This window comes from Macaca fascicularis, chromosome 16 (genome assembly GCF_037993035.2).
Source record: "Macaca fascicularis isolate 582-1 chromosome 16, T2T-MFA8v1.1".
NCBI classification, from domain to species: domain Eukaryota; kingdom Metazoa; phylum Chordata; class Mammalia; order Primates; family Cercopithecidae; genus Macaca; species Macaca fascicularis.
In genome coordinates this window covers 7,424,994-7,451,766 of record NC_088390.1, presented here as the reverse complement: position 1 = coordinate 7,451,766, position 26,773 = coordinate 7,424,994, and the positions used below count along the sequence as shown (strand labels likewise).

General features: G+C 54.3%; 3 protein-coding genes across 12 annotated transcripts; 2 read left to right on the top strand and 1 right to left on the bottom strand.

Annotated features, from left to right (window-relative positions):
• Positions 1–1,113, top strand: TMEM256 (transmembrane protein 256). The gene is made up of 4 exons (XM_005582744.4): positions 1–96; positions 403–434; positions 702–782; positions 882–1,113. Exons 1-4 carry the CDS (start codon positions 12–14, stop codon positions 1,023–1,025), a joined length of 342 nt encoding a protein of 113 aa, XP_005582801.1. The 5' UTR covers positions 1–11; the 3' UTR covers positions 1,026–1,113.
• Positions 1,114–10,499: 9,386 nt separating this feature from the next.
• Positions 10,500–15,294, top strand: PLSCR3 (phospholipid scramblase 3). 6 transcript variants are annotated; one of them, XM_065532670.2, is made up of 8 exons: positions 10,500–10,545; positions 10,755–10,932; positions 11,201–11,436; positions 11,528–11,570; positions 11,673–11,893; positions 12,156–12,245; positions 14,240–14,401; positions 14,593–15,294. In XM_065532670.2, exons 2-8 carry the CDS (start codon positions 10,926–10,928, stop codon positions 14,647–14,649), a joined length of 816 nt encoding a protein of 271 aa, XP_065388742.1. In that variant the 5' UTR covers positions 10,500–10,545; positions 10,755–10,925; the 3' UTR covers positions 14,650–15,294. The 6 variants fall into 6 exon arrangements, with proteins under 6 accessions (XP_065388742.1, XP_065388741.1, XP_065388743.1 ...); XM_065532669.2 differs by having other exon boundaries at positions 12,084–12,245; XM_065532671.2 differs by having other exon boundaries at positions 12,059–12,245.
• TNK1 (tyrosine kinase non receptor 1) lies at positions 15,247–24,802 on the bottom strand. Of its 5 annotated transcripts, none has more exons than XR_010582250.2 (13): positions 24,777–24,802; positions 22,552–22,805; positions 22,321–22,391; positions 22,025–22,216; positions 21,777–21,932; positions 21,380–21,663; positions 20,877–21,147; positions 18,688–18,782; positions 18,186–18,350; positions 17,882–17,961; positions 16,317–16,473; positions 16,138–16,233; positions 15,247–16,050 (listed from the first exon to the last, which is right to left on the bottom strand). XR_010582250.2 is itself a non-coding variant. In XM_074018452.1 (13 exons), exons 5-13 carry the CDS (start codon positions 21,885–21,887, stop codon positions 15,937–15,939), a joined length of 1,515 nt encoding a protein of 504 aa, XP_073874553.1. In that variant the 5' UTR covers positions 21,888–21,932; positions 22,025–22,216; positions 22,321–22,413; positions 22,552–22,805; positions 24,777–24,802; the 3' UTR covers positions 15,247–15,936. The 5 variants fall into 5 exon arrangements, 4 of the variants coding, with proteins under 4 accessions (XP_073874553.1, XP_005582800.2, XP_073874555.1 ...); XM_074018452.1 differs by having other exon boundaries at positions 16,317–16,615; positions 22,321–22,413; XM_005582743.5 differs by having other exon boundaries at positions 16,317–16,615.
• Positions 24,803–26,773: the final 1,971 nt, after the last annotated feature.

Below are 26,773 nucleotides of genomic sequence, written 5' to 3'. Positions count from 1 at the left end.
GTTCTACAGCTATGGCCGGGCCAGCTGCAGCTTTCCGCCGCTTGGGCGCCTTGTCCGGAGCTGCGGCCTTAGGCTTGGCCTCCTACGGGGCGCACGGTCAGGGGGCTGGGGACGAAGCTGGGACTGTGCTTGGGGCGTCCTCCGGGGTCTGCTGCAAGGGCGGAACCTATAGGAAGTGCCCAGCCTCCCGGTTATCAGGCTGCCCGCGGAGCCCTAAACCTTTTAAAGTCCCCCAGCTGGGTCCAATTGGTTTCCAGTACTGCCCGAGCGTGTTCCTACCAATCGGAAGCTTCCTGGGAGGGGGTGGTGCCGTTTCTCGCCAATGTCCACCTGGGTCCCCCCTGATTGGGGGCGGTCAGGGCTGGCACTAGGACTGGTAACCTTTGCTGCTTTTCTCCACAGGCGCCCAATTCCCAGATGCCTACGGGAAGGAGGTGAAGTAACTGCGCTGGGGCTCCCTGACTCGCGGGTCTACGAAGGCATAAAGTCTGGGGTCCCTGGGGGAAATGGGCGGGGAGGGCGGGGGCGAGCCGCGGATCTCTGGAGCAGCAAAGGCCAAAGGCTCTGTAAGCCAAAGGCCTGAAGTCAAGCTGGGACTTCAAGGGTGGGGCGGGGGAATGTACTTTGGTCCCTTGTATCATCAGGGGATTTCAGACACCCGTATTGCCTACGATATCCCTTCGTTTCTCTTTTTCTTACAGCTGTTTGAAAAGGCCAACAAACACCACTTCTTACATAGCCTGGCCCTGTTAGGGGTGCCCCACTGCAGAAAGCCCCTCTGGGTAATCTTTCCCTGTGCCTAACCCTGACCAAGCCCCACACACTCCCTCTCAGCCTGCCCTGTTCTTACAATCCTGTTTTCTGTGCTGTGTCTCCTTCAGGCCGGGTTATTGCTAGCTTCCGGAACGACCTTATTCTGCACCAGCTTTTACTACCAGGCTCTGAGTGGAGACCCCAGCATCCAGACTTTGGCCCCTGCGGGAGGGACCCTGCTGCTCTTGGGCTGGCTTGCCTTGGCTCTTTGAGCTCCCTTTTGCTTAATTACTGGGTTTTCTGGGCAGTTTTTTAAAACAGCTGGAGTACGAAGAGGATTAAAAAGGAAAGGCAAATAAACTTTGGAGTCTTTGTTCATCTAACCTCTTGGAGGAGGAAGGGTAGGGATTTAACCTCTGAACTCCCTCCATTTCCTAAGATTTAATCAGTGAGGCTTAGGTCTGGGGATTCTGTTCACTTCAAGTTAACTTATAATGTTCTTACCCTGGTGGGCATCAAAGTCATAAAGAATGCTTGAAATAATGCAGATTCCTACTGAAGCACTCTTTTGGGCCTGAGAATCTGTATTTTAATAAGCTCATCTTGTGGTTCTGATGCATACTAGGTTTTTAATTTTATTATTATTATTATTTTGAGATGGAGTCTTGCTCTGTCACCCAGGCTGGAGTGCAGTGGTGCAACCTCGGCTCACGGCAACCTCTGCCTCCTGGGTTAAAGCGATTCTCCTGCCTCAGCCTCCTGAATAGCTGGGATTACAGGTGCCCGTCACCATGCCCAACTAATTTTTTGTATTTTTAGTAGACATGGGGTTTTGCCATGTTGGCCAGGCTGGTTTCAAACTCCTGACCTCAGGTGATCCGCCTGCCTTGGCCTCCCAAAGTGCTGTGATTACAGGTATGAGCCACCACGCCTGGCCTGTTTTTAGTTTTTTGTTTTTGTTTTTTTTTGAGACAGAGTTTCACTCTGTTACCCAGGCTGGAGTGCAGTGGTGCAATTTTGGCTCACTGCAACCTCCACCTCCTGGGTTCAAGTGATTCTCCTGCCTCAACCTCCCAAGTAGCTGAGATTATAGGCACATGCCACCACGCCTTATTTTTGTATTTTTAGTAGAGATGGGGTTTCACCATATTGGCGAAGCTGGTCTTGAACTCCTGACCTCAAGCAATCCACCCGCCTCGGCTTCCCAAAGTACTGAGATTTTTAAAAAATTACTATAGGGTCGTGGTTTTCAGCCCTGTTGTTATCAGCACCCTCTTACTCTGGAAGTGAGGATTAAGGCAAGGCAGGATAGGAGTATCATTAGTTACAAAATACTTTGGGGTTCAAAGCAAGGACAGATCGTGTATTGGGGATCAGAAAATGTGTCACAATGCTTGAGATGATCCTTAAAGGAGCTCTATTGTGTGGAAGAAACAATGAACAAAGAACAAGATGGAGAGGGGAGGGGTTTGGAGAAGCGGGAGTCTTCAGTGTGGGCTGAGTTTAAGTTAGGCAGGAAAGGAATGAGAAAAGGTGGCAGGGCAGGCTGGAGTGGCAGTCACAGCATGTAGAGAACTGGAAGACATTGAGTGGGGACAGTGTGTATTTATTTATTGTGACGGAGTCTTGCTCTGTTACCCAGGCAGGAGTGCAGTGGCACCATCTCAGCTCACTGCAACTTCCGCCTCCTGGGCTCAAGTGATTCTCCTGTTTCAGCCTCCTGAGTAGCTGGGATTACAGGTGCCTGCCACCACACCCGGCTAATTTTTGTATTTTTAGTAGAGACGGGGTTTCGCCATGTTGGCCAGGCTGGTCTCAAACTCCTGACCTCAAGTGATCCACCTGCCTCAGCCTCCCAAAGTGCTGGGATTACAGGTGCGAGCCACTGCTCCTGGCAGGGACGGTATTTATTAAACCAGTGTTGATCGTGTGTCAGACACATTACAAAGAAGATCAACCATGAGTGAGACAGATACCATCCCGCCCTCATGGAGTTTCCCATCTAGTAGTGGAAATAGACCTGAAATAACTAAACATATATCATTGCAAGTTGTGCTGTATGCTTAAAGGAAACGAACAGAGAGGACCCTGTGCAATGGCTCAAGCCTGTGATCTGAACATCTTGGAAGGCGGAGGTGGGAACATTGTTTGAGCCCAGGAGTTTGAGACCAGCCTGGATAACATAGGGAGACCCCTGTCTTTACAAAAAAAAAAAAAAAAAAAAAAAGCCATGGCCAGGCGCGGTGTCTCACACCTGTAATCCTAGGACTTTGGGAGGTGGAGGCGGGTGGATCATGAGGTCAGGAGATCAAGAACATCCTGGCTAACACAGTGAAACCCCGTCTCTACTAAAAATACCAAAAACTTAGCCGGGTGTGGTGGTGGGCACCTGTAGTCCCAGCTACTTGGCAGGCTGAGGCAGGAGAATGGCGTGAACCCGGGAGGCGGAGCTTGCAGCGAGCCAAGATAGCACCATTGCACTCCAGCCTGGGCGACAGAGCGAGACTCTGTCTCAAGAAAAAAAAAAAAAAGCCAAGTGTAGTGGCCTGTGCCTGTAGCCTGTAGTCCCAGCTACTTGGGAGGCTGAGTTGGGAGGAACACGTGTCTGGTTCCTGACTCATATTTTTTTTTTTTTTTGAGTCGGAGTTTCGCTCTTGTTGCCCAGGCTGGAGTGCAATGGCGCAATCTCAGCTCATCACAACCTCCGCCTCCTGGGTTCAAGCGATTCTCCTGCCTCAGCCTTCCCAGTAGCTGGAATTACAGGCATGCGCCACCACACCCGGCAAATTTTGTATTTTTAGTAGAGACAGGGTTTCTTCATGTTGGTCAGGCTAATCTCAAATTCCCGACCTCAGGTGATCCGCCCACCTCAGCCTCCCAAAATGCTGGGATTACAGACCTGAGCTGCTGTGCCCGGCCTCTGACTCATCTTTAAAATGAAGAAATATTGTGATCTATGAGTGTACCTCAAGTTATGCCACCTCCCTGGATATACATGATTCAGTGGCTCCCCATTGCCCTCAGAAGACAGTCCAACATCTCAGCACAAGGCCCTTCACCATTTGGCCCTGTCATCCTTATCTCTTTGCTGACCTTCTCGCAATCCTCAGGCCAGCCCCTAGGAATTCCTTCAGGTCTCTAACACGCTGTCTTGCTTCAGGGAAGCCTTGAAAACTGCTGTTACAGGAGTTGGGAGCTCAGTAGAGACTAGTGTTGGTGATAGAAATTCTGGAATTAAAAGTATGCAGATTATAACTAGAGACACGGAATGAGATGGAATTACCTAAAATCTTCTCATTAGAGAAAGAATCTGCACACTTTTAAAAATGCATACTGGCATGCCTGGTGCAATGGCTCACACCTGTAATCCCAGCACTTTGAGAGGCTGAGGCGGGCAAATCAAGACAACAGGAGTTTGAGACCAGCCTGGGCAACATGGTGAAACCCTATCTCTACTAAAAATATAAAAAATTGGCCGGGCGCGGTGGCTCAAGCCTGTAATCCCAGCACTTTGGGAGGCCGAGACGGGCGGATCACGAGGTCAGGAGATCGAGACCATCCTGGCTGACACAGTGAAACCCCGTCTTTACTAAAAAATACAAAAAAAACTAGCCGGGCGAGGTGGCGGGAGGCTGAGGCAGGAGAATGGCGTGAACCTGGGAGGCGGAGCTTGCAGTGAGCCAAGATCACGCCACTGCACTCCAGCCTGGGCGGCAGAGCGAGACTCTGTCTCAAAAAAAAAAAAAAAAAAAAAAAAAAAAATATATATATATATATATAAAATTAGCTGGGCATAGTGGTGGGTGCCTGTAATCCTAGCTACTCGGGAGGCTGAGGCAGGAGAATCGCTTGAATCCGGGAGGCGGAGGTTGCAGTGAGCCGAGATCACACCATTGCACTCCAGCCCAGATGACAGAGTGAGACTCTGTCTCAAAAAAAAAAAAAAAAAAAAAAAAAAAAGGCATACCTTCAGGCCAGTCGCAGCAGCTCACGCCTGTAGTCTCAGCACCTATAATCCTGGGAGGCTGAGACAGGCAGATAACATGAGTTCAGGAGTTTGAGACGAGCCTGCCCAACATGGTGAAACACTGTCTCTACTAAAAATACAAAAATTAACTGGTGTGGTGGTGCGTGGTGCTTGTAATCCCAACTACTTGGGTGCCTGAGGCACGAAGATTGCTTGAACCCAGGAGGCGGAGGTTGCAGTGAGCCAAGATCATGTCACTGCCCTCCAGCCTGGGCAACAAAGCAAGACCCTGTCTCAAAAAAGAAAAAAATGCATACCTTCAGAAAAATTAAGTATGCCCTCAATATATTATACAGATTGTACTATATAAAGCATACACAAAAATAGAAATTAAAAATGATGACACCTGGGTGTGGTGGTGTGCGCCTGTAGTCTCACCTACTCAGGAGGCTGAGGCAGAAGGATTGCTTGAGGTTAGGGGTTTGAGACTAGTCTAAGATCAAGCCTGTGAATAGCCACTGTACTCCAGCCTGGGCAACATAGCAAGACCCCATCTCAAAAAAAAAAAGTGACTTAAACTTTTCAGTGACTTACTATTGCATTGCAAATAGATTCCGAGTGCCATACCACTGTCTCCAAGGCCTGCACTGGCCATCCGGGCCTTGTGACTCTTTGTCACTACATGGCATCCACATTGCCAACCCACCACATTTTCTTCTGCCTTAAGATTTTGAGCTGCTCTTTTCAGCCTGTTTTGCAGTTATTCTTTGTGCCTAGAAAACACTTCTACACTTTGTGCATGCTTAGTTTAGCTTCAATAGGATTGCCTTGGTGAAGCCTTCCAAATCTGAAGGGGCACACCCTCCACCCTCCAGCTCTTCCGCTGCCTCTCTGTGCTTTTTCATTTTGTTTGAGACAGGGTCTTGCTTTGTCATCCAGTTGTAATTCAGTGGTGCCATAAGGAGTCACTGTAGTCTCCATCTCCCAGGCTCAAGCAGTTCTCTCACCTTGGCCTCCCGAGTAGCTGGGACTACAGGTGTACGCTACCATGCCTGGCTAATTATTACTTTTTTTGTAGAGATGGGGTCTCGCCGGGCGCGGTGGCTCATGCCTGTAATCCCAGCACTTGGGGAGGCTAAGGCCGGCAGATCACAAGGTCAGAAGTTCGAGACCAGCCTGGCCAGCATGGTGAAACCCCATCTCTACTAAAATTACAAAAATTATCTAGGCATGGTGGTGTGCCCCTGTAGTCCCAGCTACTCGGAAGGCTGAGGGAGGAGAATTGCTTGAACCCAGGAGGTTCAAGAAAGAGATGAGATGGGGTCTCACCATGTTGGTTGCCTAGGCTAGTCTCAAACTGCTAGGCTCAAGCAATCCTCCTCCTTCAGCCCCCTACCTAGTTACTTGGAAGGCTACAGTGGGAGAATAGCTACAGTTCCGGCATTCAAGAGCAGCCTGGGCAACATAGTGAGATGCTGTCTCTAAAAAAAAATAAAAATATCCCAGCACTTTGGGAGGCCGAGGCGGGTGGATGACCTGAGGTCAGGAGTTCAAGAACAGTCTGGCCAAAGTGGTGAAACCCTATCTCTACTAATAATACAAAAATTAGCCAGGTGTGGTGGCAGGCACCTGTAATCCCAGCTACTCAGGAGGCTGAGGCAGGAGAATCGCTTAAACCTGGGAGGCCATTGCACTCCAGCCTGGTGAACGAGAGCAAAACTCCATCAATAATAATAATAATAATAATATAATAATAATGTGGTGGTATATGCCTGTAGTCCCAGGTACTTGAGAGGCTGAGGCATGAGGATAGCTTGAGCCTAATAATTTTTTTTTTTTTTTTTTTTTTTGAGATGGAGTCTTGCTCTGTCCCCCAGGCTGGAGTGCAGTGGCGCAATCTCGGCTCACTGCAAGCTCCACCTCCCGGGTTCACGCCATTCTCCTGCCTCAGCCTCCTGAGTAGCTGGGACTACAGGCGCCCGCCACCGTGCCCGGCTGATTTTTTGTATTTTTAGTAGAGACGGAGTTTCACCGTGGTCTTGATCTCCTGACCTTGTGATCCGCCCGCCTCGGCCTCCCAAAGTGCTGGGATTACAGGTGTGCGCCACCGCGCCCGGCCTTTGTTTTTGTTTGAGACGTAATCTTGCTCTGTTGCCCAGGCTGGAATGCGGTGATGCGATCTCAGCTTGCTGCAGCCTCCACCTCTTGGGTTCACGCGATTCTCATGCCTCAGCCTCCTGAGTAGCTGGAATTACAGGAATGTGCCATCACGCCTGGATAATTTTTTTGTATTTTTAGTGGAGACAGGGTTTCACTGTGTTGGCCAGGCTGGTCTCAAACTCCTGATCTTCAGTGCTCTGCCTGCCTGGGCAGAGTGGGATTAGAGATGTGAAGTGCTGGAATTAGAGATGTGAGCCACTGTGCCCGTCTGAGCCTAGGAGTTTGAGGCTGCAGTGATCTCTGGTGGTGCCACTACACTTTATCCTGGGTGACAAGAGTGAGACCTCAGTCTCATAAATAAATAAATAGGCTGGGTGTGATGGCCCACACCTGTAATCTCAGCAATTTGGGAGGCTGAGGCAGGTGCACTGCTGGAGCCCAGGAGTTCAAGACCAGCCTAGGCAACATGGCAAAACCCCATCTCTACAAAAAGTACAAAAATTAGCTGGACATTTGAAGGGGTGGCTTGCCCCTCCACACCTGTGGGTGTTTCTCGTTAGGTGGAACGAGAGACTTGAGAAAAGAAATAAGACACAGAGACAAAGTATAGAGAAAGAAAAGCGGGGGCCCAGGGGACCGGCGCTCAGCTTATAGAGGACCCATGCCGGCACCGGTTTCTGAGTTCCCTTAGTATTTATTGATAATTATCTTTGCCATCTTAAAGATAAGGGAGTGGCAGGACAATAGGATCATTGTAGGGAGGAAATCGGCAGTAAGACATATGAACAAAAACCTCTGTGACATGAGTAAGTTTAAAGGAAAATGCTGTGCCTTGAGATGCATATGCAAATATCTCCATAAACCTCTTAGCATTATTGTTTCAGTCTATCACATGGGGAGAAACCTTGGACAACACCTAGCTTTCCTAGGCAGAGGTCCCTGCGACCTTTGGCCGTGTATGTGTCCCTGGGTAGTTGAAATTAAGAGAATGGTGATGACTTTTAACCAGCAAGCTGCCTTCAGGCACTTGTTTAACAAAGACACATCCTGCACAGCCCAAAATCCATTAAACCTTGAGTCACCCCAGCACATGTCTCTTGCAAGGACAAGGTTGGGGGTAGGGTCACAGATTAACAGCATCTCAAATACAGAACAAAATGGAGTCTCTTACATGTACTTCTTTCTATATAGACACAGTAACAGGCTGATCTCTTTCTTTTCCCACAGACATTGTGGCACACGCCTGTAGTCCCAGCTACTCGGGAGGCTGAGGTGGGAGGATGCCTTGATCCTGGGAAGCAGAAGTTGTAATGAGTGGAGATCATGCCACTGCATTCCAGCCTGGGCAACAGAGCAAGACGCTGTCTCAATAAACAAATAAATAAATAAACAAACCAACCCTCAGAGGGGACCTCCAGAGTAGCCTAAAGGGGCTGGGTACGGTGGCTCAGGCCTGTAATCCCAGCACTTTGGGAGGCCAAGGTGTAAGGATCACTTGAGGCCAAGAGTTTGAGACCAGCCTGGCCAACATGGTGAAACCATGTCTCTACTAAAAATACAAAAATTAGCCGGGTGTAGTGGCTGTAGTCCTGGCTGCTTGGGAGGCTGAGGCAGAAGAATTGCTTGAGCCTGGGAGGTGGAGGTTGCAGTGAGCCAAGATCGTGCCACTGCACTCTGGGCTGGGCGACAGAGCGAGACTCTCAAAAAAACAGAAAAACCAGAGTGACCCAAAGGTCCAGTGGCAGAGCCAAGGCTGGGTCTGCAGGCTCCTTCCTCCCAGTCCACTGCTCTCACTGCATTTCCATCCTTCATCTCAGGTGGCATCTAGGGCCCAGGGGGAACCTCCACATGGAGAACCACTGTTGCAGTACTCTCACATCTCTTCTCCCTCCAGACCCTCCAACACTTACCATCTCAGGGTATAATTCAGTGAACTAAAAGGCCATGTGTGATCTGGCCCCCTGTGACCTCTCTGACCTTCCCCTTGTTAACTCCATTCCAGTCTCACTGGTCTTCTGCCTCAGGACCTTTGCCCTTGCTGTTCCCTCTGCCTGAAACACTTACCCAGTAATCTGCACAGCTCAGTCCCTCACCTCCTTTAGGTTCTGGGTCAACTATTGCCTTCTTTTTTTTTTGAGACGGAGTCTTGCTCTGTCCCCAGGCTGGAGTGCAGTAGCAAGATCTCGGCTCACTGCAACCTCCGTCTCCCAGGTTCAAGCGATTCCCCTGCCTCAGCCTCCGGAGTAGCTGGGACTACAAGCACCCGCCACCACACCTGGCTAATTTTTTTTTTTGTATTTTAGTAGAGACGGGGTTTCACCATGTTGGCCAGGATGGTCTCCATCTCCTGACCTCCTGATTCACCCGCCTCGGCCTCCCAAAGTGCTGGGCTTACAGGCGTGAGCCACCGCGCCTGGCCTAACTATTGCCTTATTGGTGATGCCTTCGTAGCCTGACTTTATTTATTTATTTATTTATTTATTTATTTATTTAGAGATGGATTCTCGCTCTGTTGCCCAGGCTGAAGTGCAATGGCGCGATCTCGGCTCACTGCAACCTCTGCCTCCCGGGTTCAAGAGATTCTCCTGCCTCAGCCTCCCGCGTAGCTGGGACTACAGGCGCCTGCCACCACGCCCGGCTAATTTTTGCATTTTTAGTAGAGATGAGTTTTCGCCATGTTAGCCAGGCCTGGTCTCAAACTTCCGACCTCAGGTGATCCGCCCACCTCTGCCTCCCAAAGTGCTGGGATTACAGGCATGAGCCACCGCGCCCCGCCACGATCTTTCTAAAACACACATTTGAACTTCTTTGTTCTAAAAATGTCTCGGTGGACTCCTTGCTGCCCGTGGGGCCAAATCCCAGCTTCCGCACAACCCGCCGTGTATGTGGACTGCACTCCGTCTCTAAACTCATCTCTTGCGCCACTGAGCCAGTGCTCCCCAAGGCCAGGACTGGTCCTGGCTTAGGATCCAGTCGAAGAGACTCGTCTAGGGGGTCTTTTCTGACCGCGCGTCCTCCTCTGGCCCTCTAGGCGGCCTGAGCACGCTCACTGACACCGTTTGGCGGCTTGTCACCTGCGTGGCTTGGGCACCTGCAGAAACTGCTGTTGCTGCGAGGTGCCCGTGTGGGTCACCGCTGCGCCAGTGAGAGAAGACGGCGAGGTCGCCCCTGGGAGGCAGAAGGCGAGCCAGGAGCCAGTCCTGGAAGCCAATGAGTGAGTGTGAAGGGTGTTCCGCTGCGTCAGCGAGGCCCGACCGCCCTTGGGAGGAGGAGCCCAGGGGCCAGCGCGGCGCTGGCCGCCCTCGCCTCCCACCAAGGGCGCTGAGCACGCAAGCCGCCGACCTGGCGGGGTTCGCGGGGCCCGGGCCCAGCCGCCGCCTCCCCCAGGCGCTCCTACTCTCCGGGCATCTGCAGTCCGAGCGGAAGGGGCGGGAACGCCGGCGACGCTGAGGAGCAAAGCACACGCTCGGCCTCCCGGGGCAGCTGACCGCCTCCTTCTTCCCCGCACAGACGCACCGCCCAGGAGGGGGCGGGCCCGGCGGGTCGGGGGGGCGGGGCCGGGGTCGGGGGGCGGGGCCGGGGTCCGAGCTCCGGCCCGCCTCTGCCTCCGCCAGCTCCTGTGAGCCGCCGAGTGCTAGGCACCCGGGCTGTTCTGAGGGCTCCAGGTGAGCGGGGGCACAGAGGGGTCAGGGAGACCGCCCTCGAGGTGGGGCTGTCGGTCTGACCGCGGGTCCATCTGTCCTGCCGTCCGCCCACAACCTCCTCCGCAGGATGGGAGAACAAAGGGAGGGGGCGGTTCTGGGGCCCCCGAGGGAATCCTGGGTCCCAGGTACCCAGCCCCGCCCGCTGACACTTTGGTTTCTCCCCGAGTCAGAGGCGCCGCCCAAGAGACCCTGGGCCCGCGCCGGGCGCAGCTGCCTCTCCGCATTTGCCTGTCCGTCTTTGTGTCTGTCTCTGGGTCTGTCTGGCTATCTCCGAGTTTGCCTCCGCTTCCAGAACTAAGCCATCCAGACACCATCATCCCGAAACCTCAAGCCCTTCTCCCATGGCAGGTAAGTGTGCGCGCAAGTCCGGGGGTCTCCGTTATCCCCCCACGGACTTGAGAGCCGGGTGCGAACACATCCTCCCGGAATGTGCTCGGACTGGCTGGGTGGGGCCCCTCCCTTCCTTCCGGGGAACCTCCACCCTGCTCCCCTGCCCCATCTTTCTCTGCGTCTTGCCACCACGTTTCCCCCGAAGCCTTGCGGCCCATGGGCTGAAGAATAAGGGGATGAGGCCTTGGGTCCCTTTCTAATCCATCCTGCCCCCACCGCTTTACAGGCTACTTGGCCCCCAAAGGCTACGCCCCTTCGCCCCCACCTCCCTACCCTGTCACCCCTGGGTACCCGGAGCCGGCGCTACATCCTGCGCCCGGGCAGGCGCCAGTGCCTGCCCAGGTACCTGCCCCAGCTCCCGGCTTCGCCCTCTTCCCCTCGCCCGGTCCCGTGGCCTCGGGGTCTGCTGCCCCCTTCTTGCCACTGCCTGGGGTGCCTTCCGGCCTCGAATTCCTGGTGCAGGTGAGTGGGAAGGAGTGAGGGAGGATGACTGGGAGGGGACCTGGGCGTCCAGATGGGCCAGCTGATGTGCGCGCCGCCCCTCTCTTTCCAGATTGATCAGATTTTGATTCACCAGAAGGCTGAGCGAGTGGAAAGTGAGTAGAAGGAGTGGGAGGTTGGACCTCATGATGGTGGCCCGGATGGTGGGCTCCTGGGCGCGCGAGGCTCTATAAGTCTCCTTGTGTCACCCCGGGCAGCGTTCCTAGGCTGGGAGACCTGTAACCGCTATGAACTGCGCTCTGGGGCCGGGCAGCCCCTGGGTCAGGCGGCCGAGGAGAGCAACTGCTGCGCCCGTCTGTGCTGTGGCGCCCGCCGGCCGCTGCGTGTCCGCCTGGCCGACCCCGGGGACCGCGAGGTGCTCCGTTTGCTCCGCCCGCTGCACTGTGGCTGCAGCTGCTGCCCCTGTGGCCTCCAGGAGGTGGGAGGAGGAATGGGTCCAGGAGGGCGGGCCTTGGTGGGGCGGGACAATGATGAGGTCCACCTGAGATGAGGCCTGGATCAGGTGGGAGTGGGCAGGTGGGAATGGGAGGTTTAGTGAGGGCCAAGTAGACACCTGATAGAGCTGGGACCCCTGCCTCCGCAGTGACCCTGTCTGCTTCCCACTCCAGATGGAAGTACAGGCTCCCCCAGGCACCACTATCGGCCACGTGCTACAGACCTGGCATCCCTTCCTCCCCAAGTTCTCCATCCAGGATGCCGATCGCCAGACAGTCCTGCGAGTGGTGGGGCCCTGCTGGACCTGTGGCTGTGGCACAGACACCAACTTTGAGGTATCAGGAATACTAGAGGTTCTTGGGACCTTCGTAAACCTAGATGATGCTTCCATGAGGCAAGATAGTTAACACTAAGGTCAAGACCCTGAGCTCATCAATCCAAATCCACTGTGACTCCGACCACATTTGCAGCATTCCACCATTTGGAAATAGAATGGCCCCGTGGTCTTATAAAAGTGTAACAACGAGGATTTCATCTTCAGGAGCAATGTTGATTATTACACGTGGCCCTGAGATGGGCAGAAAAAAAAAAATCTAAGGCCAGCCTGGATTTGGGGTGAAGGATGCTTAAGTCTGTGTGGGCTGGGCCCATGTGGCTGCTGTGTATGAGTTTGTGAGCCCAGGCCCTGGAGCAAGCACGATTTTAACATGTTAACATCCTGTGGCCTGCCCTGCTACAGTAGAATCCACATGCCCCTGCCATTCTGATATCCAATATATCCTTCTCACATTTCTGTCACCAACCTGGAAGCTGGAGATCCCAAGTGGTGAGAATTTCAGAGAAAGGTGAGGCCTGGGAAGCACCTTGGTTTCTAGAAGACAAAGGCATTCCACAGACCCTTGAGTTCTTTTTTTTGTTTTGTTTTTTTGTTTGTTTGTTTTGAGACGGAGTCTTGCTCTTGTTGCCCAGGTGGGAGTGCAATGGCATGATCTCGGCTCACCGCAATCTTCGCCTCCCAGGTTCAAGCAATTCTCCTGCCTCAACCTCCCGAGTAGCTGGCATTACAGGCATGTGCCGCCATGTCCGGCTAATTTTGTATTTTTAGTAGACATGAGGTTTCTCCATGTTGGTCAGGCTGGCCTCAAACTCCTGACCTCAGGTGATCCACCCGCCTCAGCCTCCCAAAGTGCTGGGATTACAGGCATGAGCCACCACACCTGGCCGACCCTTGAGTTGTTTAAGGGATAATTCCTTGTGCATATAAGGGAGAAACAACTGGTATAATCCAGTAGACTTTCCAATGCTTCTAATGAGGTACCTACCTAAGATTACTTTGCAAAAATGAGTCACCTTGGTAGCCAGAGGGAGATTCCGTGATGGGAACCAGTTGGGAATAAGATGTAATAACTGTGTGATCTCCGGATGGGAATGTATAGGCTGTGGGGTTCTCATAGGGCCAGTGTCCCTTTTACATAATTATAAATGATCCATACTTGAGGCTGCACCCTTAGGACCACGGCAGGAAGTGCCCCAGAGCTGTAGGACAGTGCAGGAAGGGGATGGGAATGACACAAAAGGAAATCACTCCAGTTCTAATCCCAGAGAATGAGCACAGGAAAAGGACCAGGAAGTCACGGGGAGTAACTACCCACATCGGCATGGCCTGTTGCTGTGTGGCTCAGAGAAGCCAGTGGAAATTGTGGTCCTCAAAGGCTACTGACTGCTGCCCCTCCCCACAGTAGATAGGTGTGTATCCCCTCTAGATGAGGCTCTCATGCAGTGCTGGGCAAGACCCTCCCCTACTTTGCAGATTAGAGAAAAGGTATTCTTTGGGGTAGACAGCCTTCTAGGAGCCTTCTTGGCTGGTGAAGTACAGCCAGGATTCTGGTAGCTTTCCTTGCCCTTTTGGCCAGGTTACTTTGTGCAGGGCATAAACTGTGCCAGTTGTGGGTGGCAGGGGCATTGGGAACCAGAGCAAACCTAGCAAACAGCCATACCCTAAGGGGGTTGGATGATATCATGCTTCCATTTCTCCCACCACTGATGTTCAGTTATGTCATGCATCGCCTTTGGATAGCAGCAGATCTGAGTCTGAATCCTAATTTTGGGTACAGACTCACAGCGTGATCTAGGGTGCCTCAGTTTCCCCAGCTGTCATACTCTGTGATGGGAACCTGTTGGGAAAGCAATCACTGGGTGACCTCTAGAGGGGAAGATTCACTAGTGGAGACCCTGCAAATCCATACATGCGACTGTGGGAGTGAGACTGGAGCAGGTGAGACTGGCTGCCTCCTCCTTAGTTGGGTCCTTCCTCCCTCCCGGCTAACAGGTGAAGACTCGGGATGAATCCCGCAGTGTGGGCCGCATCAGCAAGCAGTGGGGGGGACTGGTCCGAGAAGCCTTCACGGATGCAGATGACTTTGGCCTACAGTTCCCGCTGGACCTGGATGTGAGGGTGAAGGCTGTGCTGCTGGGAGCCACGTTCCTCATTGTGAGTTGGCTGCCCCTGCCCCTACCTCCTGCCTGTCCTTTGCTGTCATTCGAAGCTTTATGCATTTCCTGGCCTCTTGCTAGGGGAAAGTCAGGGATAGGTGTTGTGGGGGTTGAGGTTCCAGAGCTGGCCTGTGACAGCTGAGCTGGCTGGCCCAGCCGAATCTCCCGTTGACAGTGGCCTCCTCTTAGGACTACATGTTCTTTGAGAAGCGAGGAGGCGCGGGGCCTTCTGCTGTCACCAGTTAGAGGCCACCATGGTGTGAGGAGACCATCACCTCGACGAGAACTCCAGATGGTCGCCTGCCCTGGCCCCTCCTCCGGGCAGCCCCTTTCCTCCATGTACACTGCAGGGGACAGAAGGGGGCCCCCATCCCTACCCTGCTCCCTGGCCTCCTGCCCCTGTGGTACCCAAGGAGGGGTATGTATGAAAGCCCCTCTCCTGCTACCTCCCACCATTGTCCCAGCAGTCCCTTGGCACACAGGCATATCAGCTTTCACACTTTCCCCATGCACTCCCTCCCACCCCCTTCCAGGGCCTCTGCTCCAAAGGAGGCCTCTGGAACCCAGGACTCTGGGGTTTTACAAGAGGGTTGGGGTGGGGAAGGGCAAGCTGCACCAAAGACGGTGGACGTAGCCACTCCCCCAGCATCTGCTTGGCCAATTAGTTCAGCCTCAGACCATGGCACTTCAACGGGGTCTCCACCTCCCCATCAACAGCTGCAGGGGGACCCCAGTGCCAACTTCCTCTCCCACTAGGGCCCTGCCCTCAGCTGGTGCTTGCTGCGATTCCTGTGCCTTATGTAACCGCCCTTCCTTCCCTTGCCCTAGGAAAAAGGCTGCATCTTTATATGTTACATTCATATAAACTTTGTAACTTTTTGGACATTGAAAGATGTATGTAATAGGGGAGGGTAGAAGGAGTTGATATGGGAAAAAACAAAGGGGAATGTGAGAGCTGGGCTGGGGCAGGGGCTAGCCCATCTCATAATCCATACTACCCGCATCAAATGTCCTTGAGTGCAAGAGAGCAATCGTCATCACCCACGATGGCCCTGGACCAAATGAAGGCAGTTTGGGCCTATACCTCAAGTCAATATGGCGGCTTCCATCATCCAGGATGGCTGCCCCACAGAGTCCAGTGTGGTAGCTGATGGCAGTTCAGGATGGCTGTTCGCATGGTCCAGTGTGACCCCTTGATCCTCTGTAGTGAGTAGAAGCTTCCTCTGGATATGATGTATAGCAGCTCTTTTCCTCCAAGTCCTCTTGTTTGAGAATGTAGTGGGCAGACTAGATCCTTCTTGGCCGAGCCAAAGGAGCTTCAGCCTTCAGAAGCCAAGGAGCATAGGAGGGAGGAGACATTTGCCAGTGCCCAACCCTGGGCTCCTCCTCCACATGCCTATAGCAGGTAGGATCTCCCCAGGTGGAAAGTCTACCCCCGTCAAGACCTTGTTCTGGTTCTGCTTAGTCCCATGTGGCCAGGCCCTCAGGGGCCTAGGTGTTTCATGCTGGTGTCCAGGCTCGCAGAAGCTGAGCTCAGGGCCTGGCTAGGACATAGCGGCTGGCAGCTGAGAGGTCCCACTGGTAATGCTCCAGGATGCGCCGGCAGTCAGCTCTGGACCGGCTACTCAGGTGGAAGAGCTGGTCTACCTGTGGAAGCAGGAGGGTGGGCTGCAGCTGACTGCCAGGTTGCAGGGGCAGGAGAGGAGGGACCCCAAGAGAAGGGACTGGCTTTACCTTGAGGTTCCGGATGGCAGAAACCACATCTCCGCCAGTGGCTCCTAGTGCTGTCTGGCACTCCTGGTGGGTGACCCCATGTACACTCAGCTCCACCTGTAACAGACAAAGCCCCACTCAGGCCCCTGCCCCTGCCTGTAGCCCCTTGTGGCCACCAGGCCATTTCAGTGAGACCTCACCTCCATAATCTTCCTCTGCAACTCAGGATCAGGCAAGAGGCCTCCAGAGAGGGCGGCGGCTTTACTGGCTCCAGGCGCTCCCATGGGGTGATTGTGTGGGGGTTTTCTTTTGGGCCAGGGAAGCCTCTCCCTAGGGGGCTGGCTGGGCTGAGGAGAGCTAGAGGATAAAGGTGGGCGTGGAGGCAGGCCAGGGGGTCCCTGGGGCACAGCTCTGGCTTGTCGAATTTCGGGGGGGCTTGAACCACCCCCTGTGGGGCGAGGACCCAGGGACAGAACTGACTCCAGACTCCTGGAAATGCCTGCACAGTTGAGAAAGAAACAACTTGATCTCGGCTCGCTGCAGCCTCCACCTCCTGGGCTCAAGCGATCCTCCCACCTCAGCCTCCCGAGTAGCTGTGACTACAGGTGCATGCCACTACAACTGGCTAATTTTTGTATTTTTGTAGAGACGGGGTTTCAGCACATTGCCCAGACTGGTCTCAAACTCCCGGACTCAAGCCATCCGCCCACCTTGGGCTCCCAAAGTGCTGGGATTGCAGGCGTGAGCCACCATGCCTGGCCCCACTCTCTGTCTTTGTCTGCGCGGAGCTGGATGGTTTTGCAAGCATTTGCAGATGAGCTAGCCAGCCCTGTCCCTGGGTGGTTCATGTGTCAGGTGGGACAATGAGACAGATGTGCAAATGGACACCAAGGCCTAGGCAGAGGGCCCAGAGAACTCAGAGCTCAGGGCCCAGAGTGTGGAGGTGCTCTACAGTAGGGAAGGCAGGAGGGCTTCCTATTTTTTAAGATTCCACAGTAGGCCGGGCGCAGTGGCTCACACCTGTAATCCCAGCACTTTAGGAGGCCGAGGTGGGTGGATCACGAGGTCAGGAGATCGAGACCATCCTGAAAAACCAGTGAAACCCCGTCTCTCCTAAAAATACAAAAAATTAGCCGGGCGTGGTGGCGGGCGCCTGTAGTCCCAGCTACTCAGGAGGCTGAGGCAGGAGAATGGCACAAACCTGGGAGGCAGAGCTTGCAATGAGCTGAGATCACGCCACTGCACTCCAGCCTGGGCAACAGAGCGAGACTCCGTCTCAAGACAAAAAAAAAAAAAAAAAAAAAGATTCCGTAGTATAGGGCTGGGTGCAGTGGCTCACGCCTGTAATCCCAGCACTTTGGGAGGCCAGGGTGGGCAGATCACCTGAGGTCGGCAGTTCAAGGCCAACCTGGGCAACATGGTGAAACCTCATCTCTACTAAAAATACAAAATTAGCCGGGCGTGGTAGCGCATGCCTGTAGTCCCAGCTAGTCGGGAGGCCGAGCCAGGAGAATCACTTGAACCCGGGAGGTGGAGGTTGTGGTGAGCCAAGATCACGCCATTGCACTCCAGCCTGGGCAAAAAGAGTGAAACTCTGTCTCAAAAAAACAAAAACAAAAAAAGATTTCACAGTATAGCTAGGATGCCAGGAGACAGAATTCAGAGGAAGGCAATAATAGATGCAAGGGCATGGATCAGGGCAGGGGGTCGGAATTGAAGGGCTGGTCTTGATCTCCTCAGGGACTCTGGAGTCCGCCACACTCACCTTTCATCCTCTCCAGGGGCACGTTTCTCCTCTGGCCCCGTGCTGGGGGCACATCCCAAACATTTGCCTTCTTTCTGTCTCTGTCAGAGAGGGATCCAGTTCGTCCTCCACACCAACCCTCCCCACCCCACAGATCAATACACCCTCCCAAAAAAACTCACGGGGGAACCTAGGAGACCCAGCGCCCAGGGTGGAGGCTGCAGCTTCATTCTGGTCCTGTCCCCAAGCTTCCTTTCCAGAGAATCTCCTGGACTTCATCAGTTCTCCCAGCCCACCCCTGTCCCCCACCCTTTCAGGTCCTCACCCATCTATGTTTCCTGGGTGTTGATCTCCCCGGGCAGGGGTGCCTCTGTGAACTGGACGGGTGACTGGCAAGCCCCCCGCATCTGCCAGCGTCACCGCTGAGGCTGGGAAGCTGCCCACTTTGAAGGTGCGACCATTCTGGCCCTTCCAGATTGTAGAGTCAGGGCTGTGGAAAGAGGAGCTGGTAAATGGGATAGGAATAAGAGCAAGAGTTAGGGCTGGGCCCTGGCCCACAGTCAGCTCACTAGGCTATGTGCCTTGGAGCTGCATCTGCCTAGAGGAAGGGAAGCATTTTTCCTAATGCAATAAGGCTCTATGGGCCAGCAGTGGCTCCAGCAGGGAGGCCAGGACCATACTGGAGCTTTCAGGACCCAGTGGGGAGAGGAGATGAGACAGAAGATCCGGGTTAAGGAGCTGGAGAGAAGCAGAGAAGGAAGGGATCAGGAATTAGGTTGGGAGGGTATCCTCCTCCTGAGGATGCTTGGGAGGTACAGGACTGTCACCTGCCCTCGATGACTGTGATGGGGTCACCAGTCTCCATCCTCAGGGCACCTGGCTCTGTGACGTCCCTCACACAGCATCCTTCCGAAGGCCAGGCCTGTGGAGACAGGAGGAAAGGGTGGCTGGGCTTGTGGCCTGAGTCAGAAAGGTAATATGGGAGCAGGAATAAAGAAAAACCCCGGCCGGGCGCGGTGGCTCAAGCCTGTAATCCCAGCACTTTGGGAGGCCGAGACGGGCGGATCACAAGGTCAGGAGATCGAGACCATCCTGGCTAACACGGTGAAACCCCGTCTCTACTAAAAAATACAAAAAACTAGCCGGGCGAGGTGGCGGGCGCCTGTAGTCCCAGCTACTCGGGAGGCTGAGGCAGGAGAATGGCGTAAACCCAGGAGGCGGAGCTTGCAGTGAGCCGAGATCGCGCCACTGCACTCCAGCCTGGGTGACAGAGCCAGACTCCGTCTCAAAAAAAAAAAAAAAAAAAAAAAAGAAAAACCCCGTTCTGTATGTCATCTGTGCTGGGCCCAGGGTGGGACTCTCCCTGTCCCCCAGTTGTAATTCAGTGAGGGAGGCAGACCTGGATCTCATGACAAACAGGTCAGGGCTCAAGGAGCAAGCGAGGGCCCTAACTACCTAGGGGGACTAACAGGAGTGTCATCCTGTACACCGCTTTCACTCCTCATCCAGGCCCATCAGATCAGCCTCCCAAGCCCCTCTGGGAAATTTCCACTGCCTCTACCCTCACCCAGACCTCCTCATCTCCCTTCTGCTTCACAGCCACTGTTGCCTACCTGGTCTCCCAGCCTCAGCATCATCCCTCTAATCCATTCTTGCGCCACACCAGAGTGCCGTCACGGGCAGAGTGGCTTGTAACTCCCCTGTTTAGTAGGCTTCCCTGGCTCCCAAATGCCTTCAGAGTAAAGACTAAACTTTAGTGGTAGAGTGTAGCAGCTTAGGGAACAGCTCTGAAGTCAAATTGACTGGCTCAAATCCCAACTCCTCCACTTACCATGTGACTTTAGGTAACTCTCAGTGCCTCAACTGCCCATCAGTAACATGGAGATAATAATAATTACCTCATCCAGGCCGGGCATGGTGGCTCATGCCTGTAATCCCAGCATTTTGGGAGGCTGAGGCGGGTGGATCATTCGAGGTCAGGAGTTTGAGACCAGCCTGGCCAACATGGTGAAACCTCATCTCTACTAAAAATACAAAAATTAGCCAGGCATGGTGGCAGGCAACTGTAGTTCCAGCTACTCAGGAAGCTGAAACAGGAGAATTGCTTGAACCCGGGAAGTGGAGGTTGCAGTGAGCCAAGATCCCACCATTGCACTCCAGCTAGGGTGACAGAGCAAGACTCTGTCTCAAAAGAAAATAATAATAATAATAATTACCTCATCCAATGGTTGAGAGCATTAAATGAGCGAATCTGCATATGCGCCCATGTGAAGCTCACAATGCAGTGTCCTGCACAGGTTAAGTGCTCTACGTGTTAGCTTAACACGCTTTGCAAAGCCCTCCATGACACAGCTCCTGCTCACTCTGCTGCCTCATTATTATTATTATTATTATTATTATTTGAGATGGAGTTTCACTCTTTTTGCCCAGGCTGGAGTGCAACGGCGCGATCTCGGCCCACCACAACCTCTGCCTCCCGGGTTCAAGCAAATTCTCCTGCCTCAGCCTCCCAAGTAGCTGGGATTACAGGCATGCACCACCACGCCCAGCTGATTTTGTATTTTTTAGTAGAGACAGGGTTTCTCCATGTTGGGCAGGCTGGTCTTGAACTCCCAACCTCAGGTGATCTGCCCACCTTTGCCTCCCAAAGTGCTGGGATTACAGAGGTGAGCCACTGCGCCCTGGCCTGCGGCTTCATTACTTCTATTTCCCCCTCCCACACTGAGTCCTTCTCTTCCTCTGCCTGTCAACATGACTGTAACTGAGTGCTGTCTCCTCTATGCCCCTTTTCTGGCCCAGACACAGACCCCAGCCTTTCAGTCTGGGGTCTGTGTATCCCCAAGTTGCCTCCTTAGGGCCCTGATCTCCCTGCAAGTAGGGACTGCATCTGTTTCGCTCAGAGCTGAATCCCAGAGCCCAGCACAGGCATCTGGATATGTTAGTCCTTGCATGGAACCCTGGGAGAGCGAATGGAGGGAAGAGGGACTGTGTATCTAGTGCGGTAGGGGGTTCCCACCTCTTGCAGCAGCCCCTCCAGGTGGGAAAAGCTAGGCCGGTCAGCCGGGTGGGGGGCCCAGCAGCGCAAGGCGAGGGAGTAGAGGGCCCTGGAGCAGATGGGAGGCCTAGGCAGCCTGGCTCTGTCCTCCAGCCGCTGCAGGATGAGGTAGGGTGGGACCCCGGCCCAGGGTTCCTCGCCCCCGGAGAACATCTCCCACAACGTCACCCCAAACATCCACACGTCCGAGGCAGACGAGAAGGCTCCGTGGCGCAGGCTCTCTGGGGCACACCTGCGGAAGGAAGTGGAGCTGAAAGGGGGCCGGACACGTGCTCCTCGGCGGCTCACCTTCCACGGAGCACCCCCGAGTGCTCCCATCTTTCACAAAAGTCCTCTTTTCCTAGGAGGATAACCCTTCTGGTCCCAGCTTCCCTCAGAAGCCCGGCCCCCTCCGATCTCCCTCGGCTGCTGCCCTCCGGATTCGCCCGGCTCAGAGCCCGATGCCCCCGCGGGCCCGCGCTCACCAGGCGTAGGGGATGGGGCGGGGCCCGCCCATGACGTAGCGGCCCCGAGTGCCGCCCAGAGGCCGCACCAGCCCGAAGTCAGCCACCTTGATGGTGCGGGGCGACGCCAGCAGCAGGTTGCGCGTAGCGAGGTCTCGGTGCACCAGCCCGCGGGACCCCAGGTACGCCATGGCTCCCGCCAATTGCCGCAGGAAGAGGCAGAGCAGGGACACGGGCAGCGGGGGCGTCGGGGCCGAGGCCGTTAGGCGCGCGTGCAGGGAGCCCAGTGGCGCCAGCTCCATCACCTGCAGGAGGGAGCACCGCGCCGCGTGAGCCGGACCCACTGGTCCCAGCTTCCCTCTTGCCGCACTCTCCTGCTGCACGGCTGTCCCGGGAACCAGCGGCTGGATCTGCTCACCATCTGCAGGGGCTGGCCCAGTACAAGGCCGTGCAGACGCAGCACGTGTGGGTGCTCCAAGTTCATCATGACCGATACCTCTCGCAGGAAGTCCCCCAGTTCTGTGCCCATCGGGCCTTCGGGACCTACCCGGAGGGACTTGACAGCCACTGGGACCTGGAGGTAGGGGGAAGCAACTTTAGGCATTGTGGGCATGAAGAACAGAGGGGACAGCCGGCCTGGATGAAGTGGGCTCCCTGGACACTCACACTCTTGCCATTGGGCAGCGTCCACAGCCCTCGGTGCACCACACCGAAGCAGCCCGAACCCAGCAGCTCCCCTCTGCAAACAGCACCCTCTGGGATCAGACACTTGAGGCCCCCCTCTGGCTCAGGGAGGTGCGCTGGGCTGTCGGAGGGCAGGGTGGGCTCCTTGTGCTCAGGAGCAAAACCTCCAAGGATCTGAAACAGGGATGGGAAATCCGGTATGCAGAGCCCTGCACCCCCCTCCCTGCCCCTCAAGCCACCTCATTCCCAGGCCCAAGCTGCCCACTCACAACACACACCTTGTAGACCCAGTTCTTAGACTTAGGCCCGGAACGTAGCCTTTTCAGAGCTTCGGACAGTCTGCGCTGGGCTGTGGGAGGCCAGAATCAGGGCTGGGGTGGAGGTGGGGGTGGGGAAGAGTGCGGAGAGACTTACAGGGAAGAAAAGGGCTGGAAGAGGGTTGTGGTGGGGGAAGGCAACTGATAGGCTGTGGACCGAGACACCAGGGCCTCGGGGCAGGGGTCTCTCACCAGGCCGGCCCATGCCAATGCCGTCCAGGTCCTCGGGCTTTACAAAGTCAAAGTGCTCTGGCCGAGTGACATTAAGCTCCTGAAGGATGGGCCAGTAAAACTGGGCCAGCTGGATGTCCCGGAGCAGCTTCAGTAGCCACAGGGAGCCGGCCTCAGGAAGCATGTCCGGAGAAGGAGTCCCGAAGGATGAGGGCACTCTCCTTCAGATGTTCGGCCCAGGGTAGGCCCTAGAGAGACCGGGTCTCCAGCTCCACCTGCACGTCATCAGAAACACTCAGGTACAGAGGGAGGGACGCAGCAGAGACAGCCAGGATCCCTGCCACTCACACACACAAATACCAGGTAGAATATTCCCCGTGCCCACGGCATCTGGGTACTCTGTCCCTTCACCTCTGAGTAACCTGCCCTGCTCACACCTGCAATTTTAGCATGCTGCCTGCTCCTACTACAGACTCCAGGTATGTTACCATCCTGACTCTGAAATATCATGGCACATCATACACCCGGACACCCAGAAACACTGCCCTTTTAGACCTGAGCTACACGGTGGCACACACTCACTCATACACACCTGAGACATCTCCCTTCCTCCAACATGAGACATGTTTGCCTACCACACACACTAGAGATGCCCAGATATGACAACCACACCATACCTCAGGCATGTAGGTAGAGCACACACACACACGAAGGTACACTGCCTCCCACACACTGCCCCACACACACTGAAACCTACAGATATACTGCAAAACATGGCCGAGGCTCCCAAATACATGTCCTCCTTTTTTTTTTTTTTGAGACGGAGTCTCGCTCTGTCGCCCAGGCTGGAGTGCCATGGCGCTATCTCAGCTCACTGCAAGCTCCGCCTCCTGGGTTCATGCCATTCTCCTGCCTCAGCCTCCCATGTAGCTGGGACTACAGGTGCCTGCCATCACTTACGGCTAATTTTTTGTATTTTTAGTAGAGACGGGGTTTCACTGTGTGAGCTGGGGTAGTCTCGATCTCCTGACCTCGTGATCCGCCTGCCTCGGCCTCCCAAAGTGTGTCCTGTTTTTTTTTTTTTTTTTTTGAGCCAAGTCTCGCTCTCTCATCTAGGCTGGAGTGCAGTGGCATGTTCTCGGCTCACTGCAACCTCTGCCTCCCGGGTTCAAGCAATTCTTCTGCCTCAGTCTCCTGAGTAGCTGGGACTACAGGCGCGTGCCACCATGCCCAGCTATTTTTTGTATTTTTAGTAGAGACAGGGTTTCACCATATTGGCCAGGCTGGTCTTGAACTCCTGACCTTGTGATCCGCCCACCTCGGCCACCTAAAGTGCTGGGATTACAGGCGTGAGCCACCGCGCCTGGTCGATATATGTCCTCTTAACGCTGAGACATTCCAGCATGTGGCCACAAAACGCCCAGGCTCATCCATGTCCTTCCATGAGATGTTCCTTGTACATACATGTCACATCCATGGGGCACAGCAGTTCACTGCCTCCAAACACCTAGATACACTGCCCCACACGACTGAGACACAAAAGTCCACATGAACACAACACAGAGACATGGAGGTACAGTGTGCACACAGCATACCTGAGCTATAGGGGCATACATAGGGCCACCTCAAGCCAAAAGAGGTCCAGGGGTCCTTGCCTCTACTCCACCGGAGGCAGCAACATTTGAAATCAAATCAGGCACTTGTGATGGCCGCTAGGCTTAGGTGCTGCCTATGGAGTCACGGAGGCTGTCAGGTACACAGTCCCACACCTACCTGAACTCAGCCCCAGGCACAGATGCCTGCCGGCAGCCTGAGTCACTAGGTCTAACTTGGCTTCAAAGCAACTCCACCAACCTTTGTTAAATAAGGCTCTGGGCCTCTGGATACTGGCAGCCTGCTCACACTTTCCCTAATACACACCTGGACCCGTCCTTTCCCCTACAATATAAGCAAGGAGGAAGAGGATCGAGGCTGGGCCTAGCTGGAAACGTGCAGGTGGGCTCAGAACCGGGCGCGAGCGGGGGTTGGGTTGGGAAGGAGAAAGCCCAGGACCCTGGGGAACCCGGCCCTGCGCGCTCGGTGGGAAGTAGGGAGCGCAGGAGAAGGGAGACAGGAGGAAGCGCGGCTGCGGGAGGGAAGGACGTAGGAGAAGGGGACAGGCCCAGCGCCTCCGGGACGCGCCCCCAGCGACGGCTGCTCCGTCGGCCCGCCCCAGCCCGGGCCCCCTGCTCGGTCCGGACCCTCACCTGGTCAAGGCGGAAGCGGCGACTGCGGAACCTCCCAGGCTGCCTGGGCTAAATCCAAGAAGGCGGGACAGGAGTAAATCCCGCGGAGGGCGGGGACCTGGCGGCTGGCCCGGGGCTGGCGAGAGCCGCACCCCGAGTTCCCTGGTGGGACAAGGTGACGGTCGCCAGGGCGGCTGGCAGCCCCTCCCTCCTCTAGACCAGATCGCCCCGACTGTGAGAAGACCCTTTCCCTTCTCCTCTGCTCAACTTCCTTCACGTCTTTCCAGCCTCCTCCGAATAGCTTCCCAGCCCTCCCCAGACTTCACTCCTCTGTTTCTGTTCCCCGTGCCCTCTCGCCAAATCCTTCACCTCTCAGCCAGGACCCCACTGCTTACCTGAATAAGCGCCCGGTAGAGCTATCCTGTTCATGCACAGAGAATATAAGGCTAAATAGGACACAGTTCCTGCCCCATGGCAGGGGGTTCAGTTTCCTAGCATGCTTTTCTTAATGAACCCTGGAATGGGGCCAGGGCAGAGTCGTTGGTGTTGGTAGGGAGAGTTGGCCCTGGCCTAGACAGAGTCTACAGTTGAAGCTGTTGTTGATCACGGGCAGCATTCCATGCCTCAGGGCACGCTTCCCCATTACTGACACTCCTGGGCTTCATTCCAGCATAATGCCCGCCCTCCATGTAAGCTCTGCAGAACCCAGGGCCCTGTACACTTCTACCTAGCCTGTGGCCACCGGGACTCAGTCCAAACCTTGAAGAAGGCTCTGAGAAGGAGCATTTGTCCCCGAGTCTCTCAGGGGTCCCAGAGAGGAAGCTGCCAGTCTTAGGACATCTAATCTGCCCCCTGTCCCAAGGAAGGATGCGGGAACATAGCAGCTGCTGTCCCAAGGGTCCCTTGGAGTGAAAAGCCCTCCGGGTCTTGGTAAACATGTAGGATGTTTGATCCCAACTACCACCTCCGTGTTTCCCAGCCTGGGGTCCTCTTCTTCCTCCTTGCTTATAATGAGGGGTAAGGGAGGGGTCCAGATGTCTGTAAGGGAAAGTGCGAGCAGGCAGCCAGCACCCCGAGACCCAGAGTCTTATTTAATAAAGGTTGGTGGAGTTGCCTTGAAACCAAGTTAAACCAAGTGACTCTCAGGCTGCCAGCAAGGATCTGTGCCTGGGGCCAATCCCTGTGTGGATCCTAGGTGGGATAGGAAAATCTTCATAATGCTGTTCTATGGTATTGTTTTCTTGCTGATTCTTTTGCCCTCCAACCAGGATCGCTCATCACACTATAATTGTTCCTGCACATCTGCGATCCCTGATAGAGGTTCTGTAGCTCCACAGGGTAGGGGCTTGTTCATGCTTGTGTTCTAAGTACCTAGGACAGTGTGGGCATATAATAGGCATGATACATGTTGGTTGTAAAGAAGTCTCCTCAGTCTAATCCTCATTGTTGTGTAGATGATCTCTCTTTACTCCTTGCTTTTAAGATGTCATTAGTGTTTTGCAGTTTTATTACAATGTATCTAGATATTTATTTATTCTATTTGTTCTGCTCAGTATGTTGTATTTCCTGTATGTATGAATTCACATATTTTATCATATTGGAAAGTTCTCAGAAACCATCCAGATATTATTTTTCCTCCATCCTCTGTGCTCTCCCCTTTGCCAACTCTGATTAGGAGTGTTCTAGACCTTTTCATTCTGTCCTCCGTGTCTTTTAACCTGTCTTCTGTAGTTTTCATCTCTTTGTGTCTTGGTGATACATTCAGGTAATCTCTTCCAGTCTGTCCCAGTTCACTGATTCTCTCTTAGGTTACATCTGATGTGCTGTTTAATCCTCACATGGAAGGTTTTTTAATTTTATTTTTTGATTATTGTTATATGCATATGAAAATTACTCTACTTGGCCGGGCGTGGTGGCTCACTCCTGTAATCCTAACACTTTGGGAGGCTGAGGCAGGTGGATCACGAGGTCAGGAGATCGAGACTATCCTGGCTAACATGGTGAAACGCTGTCTCTAC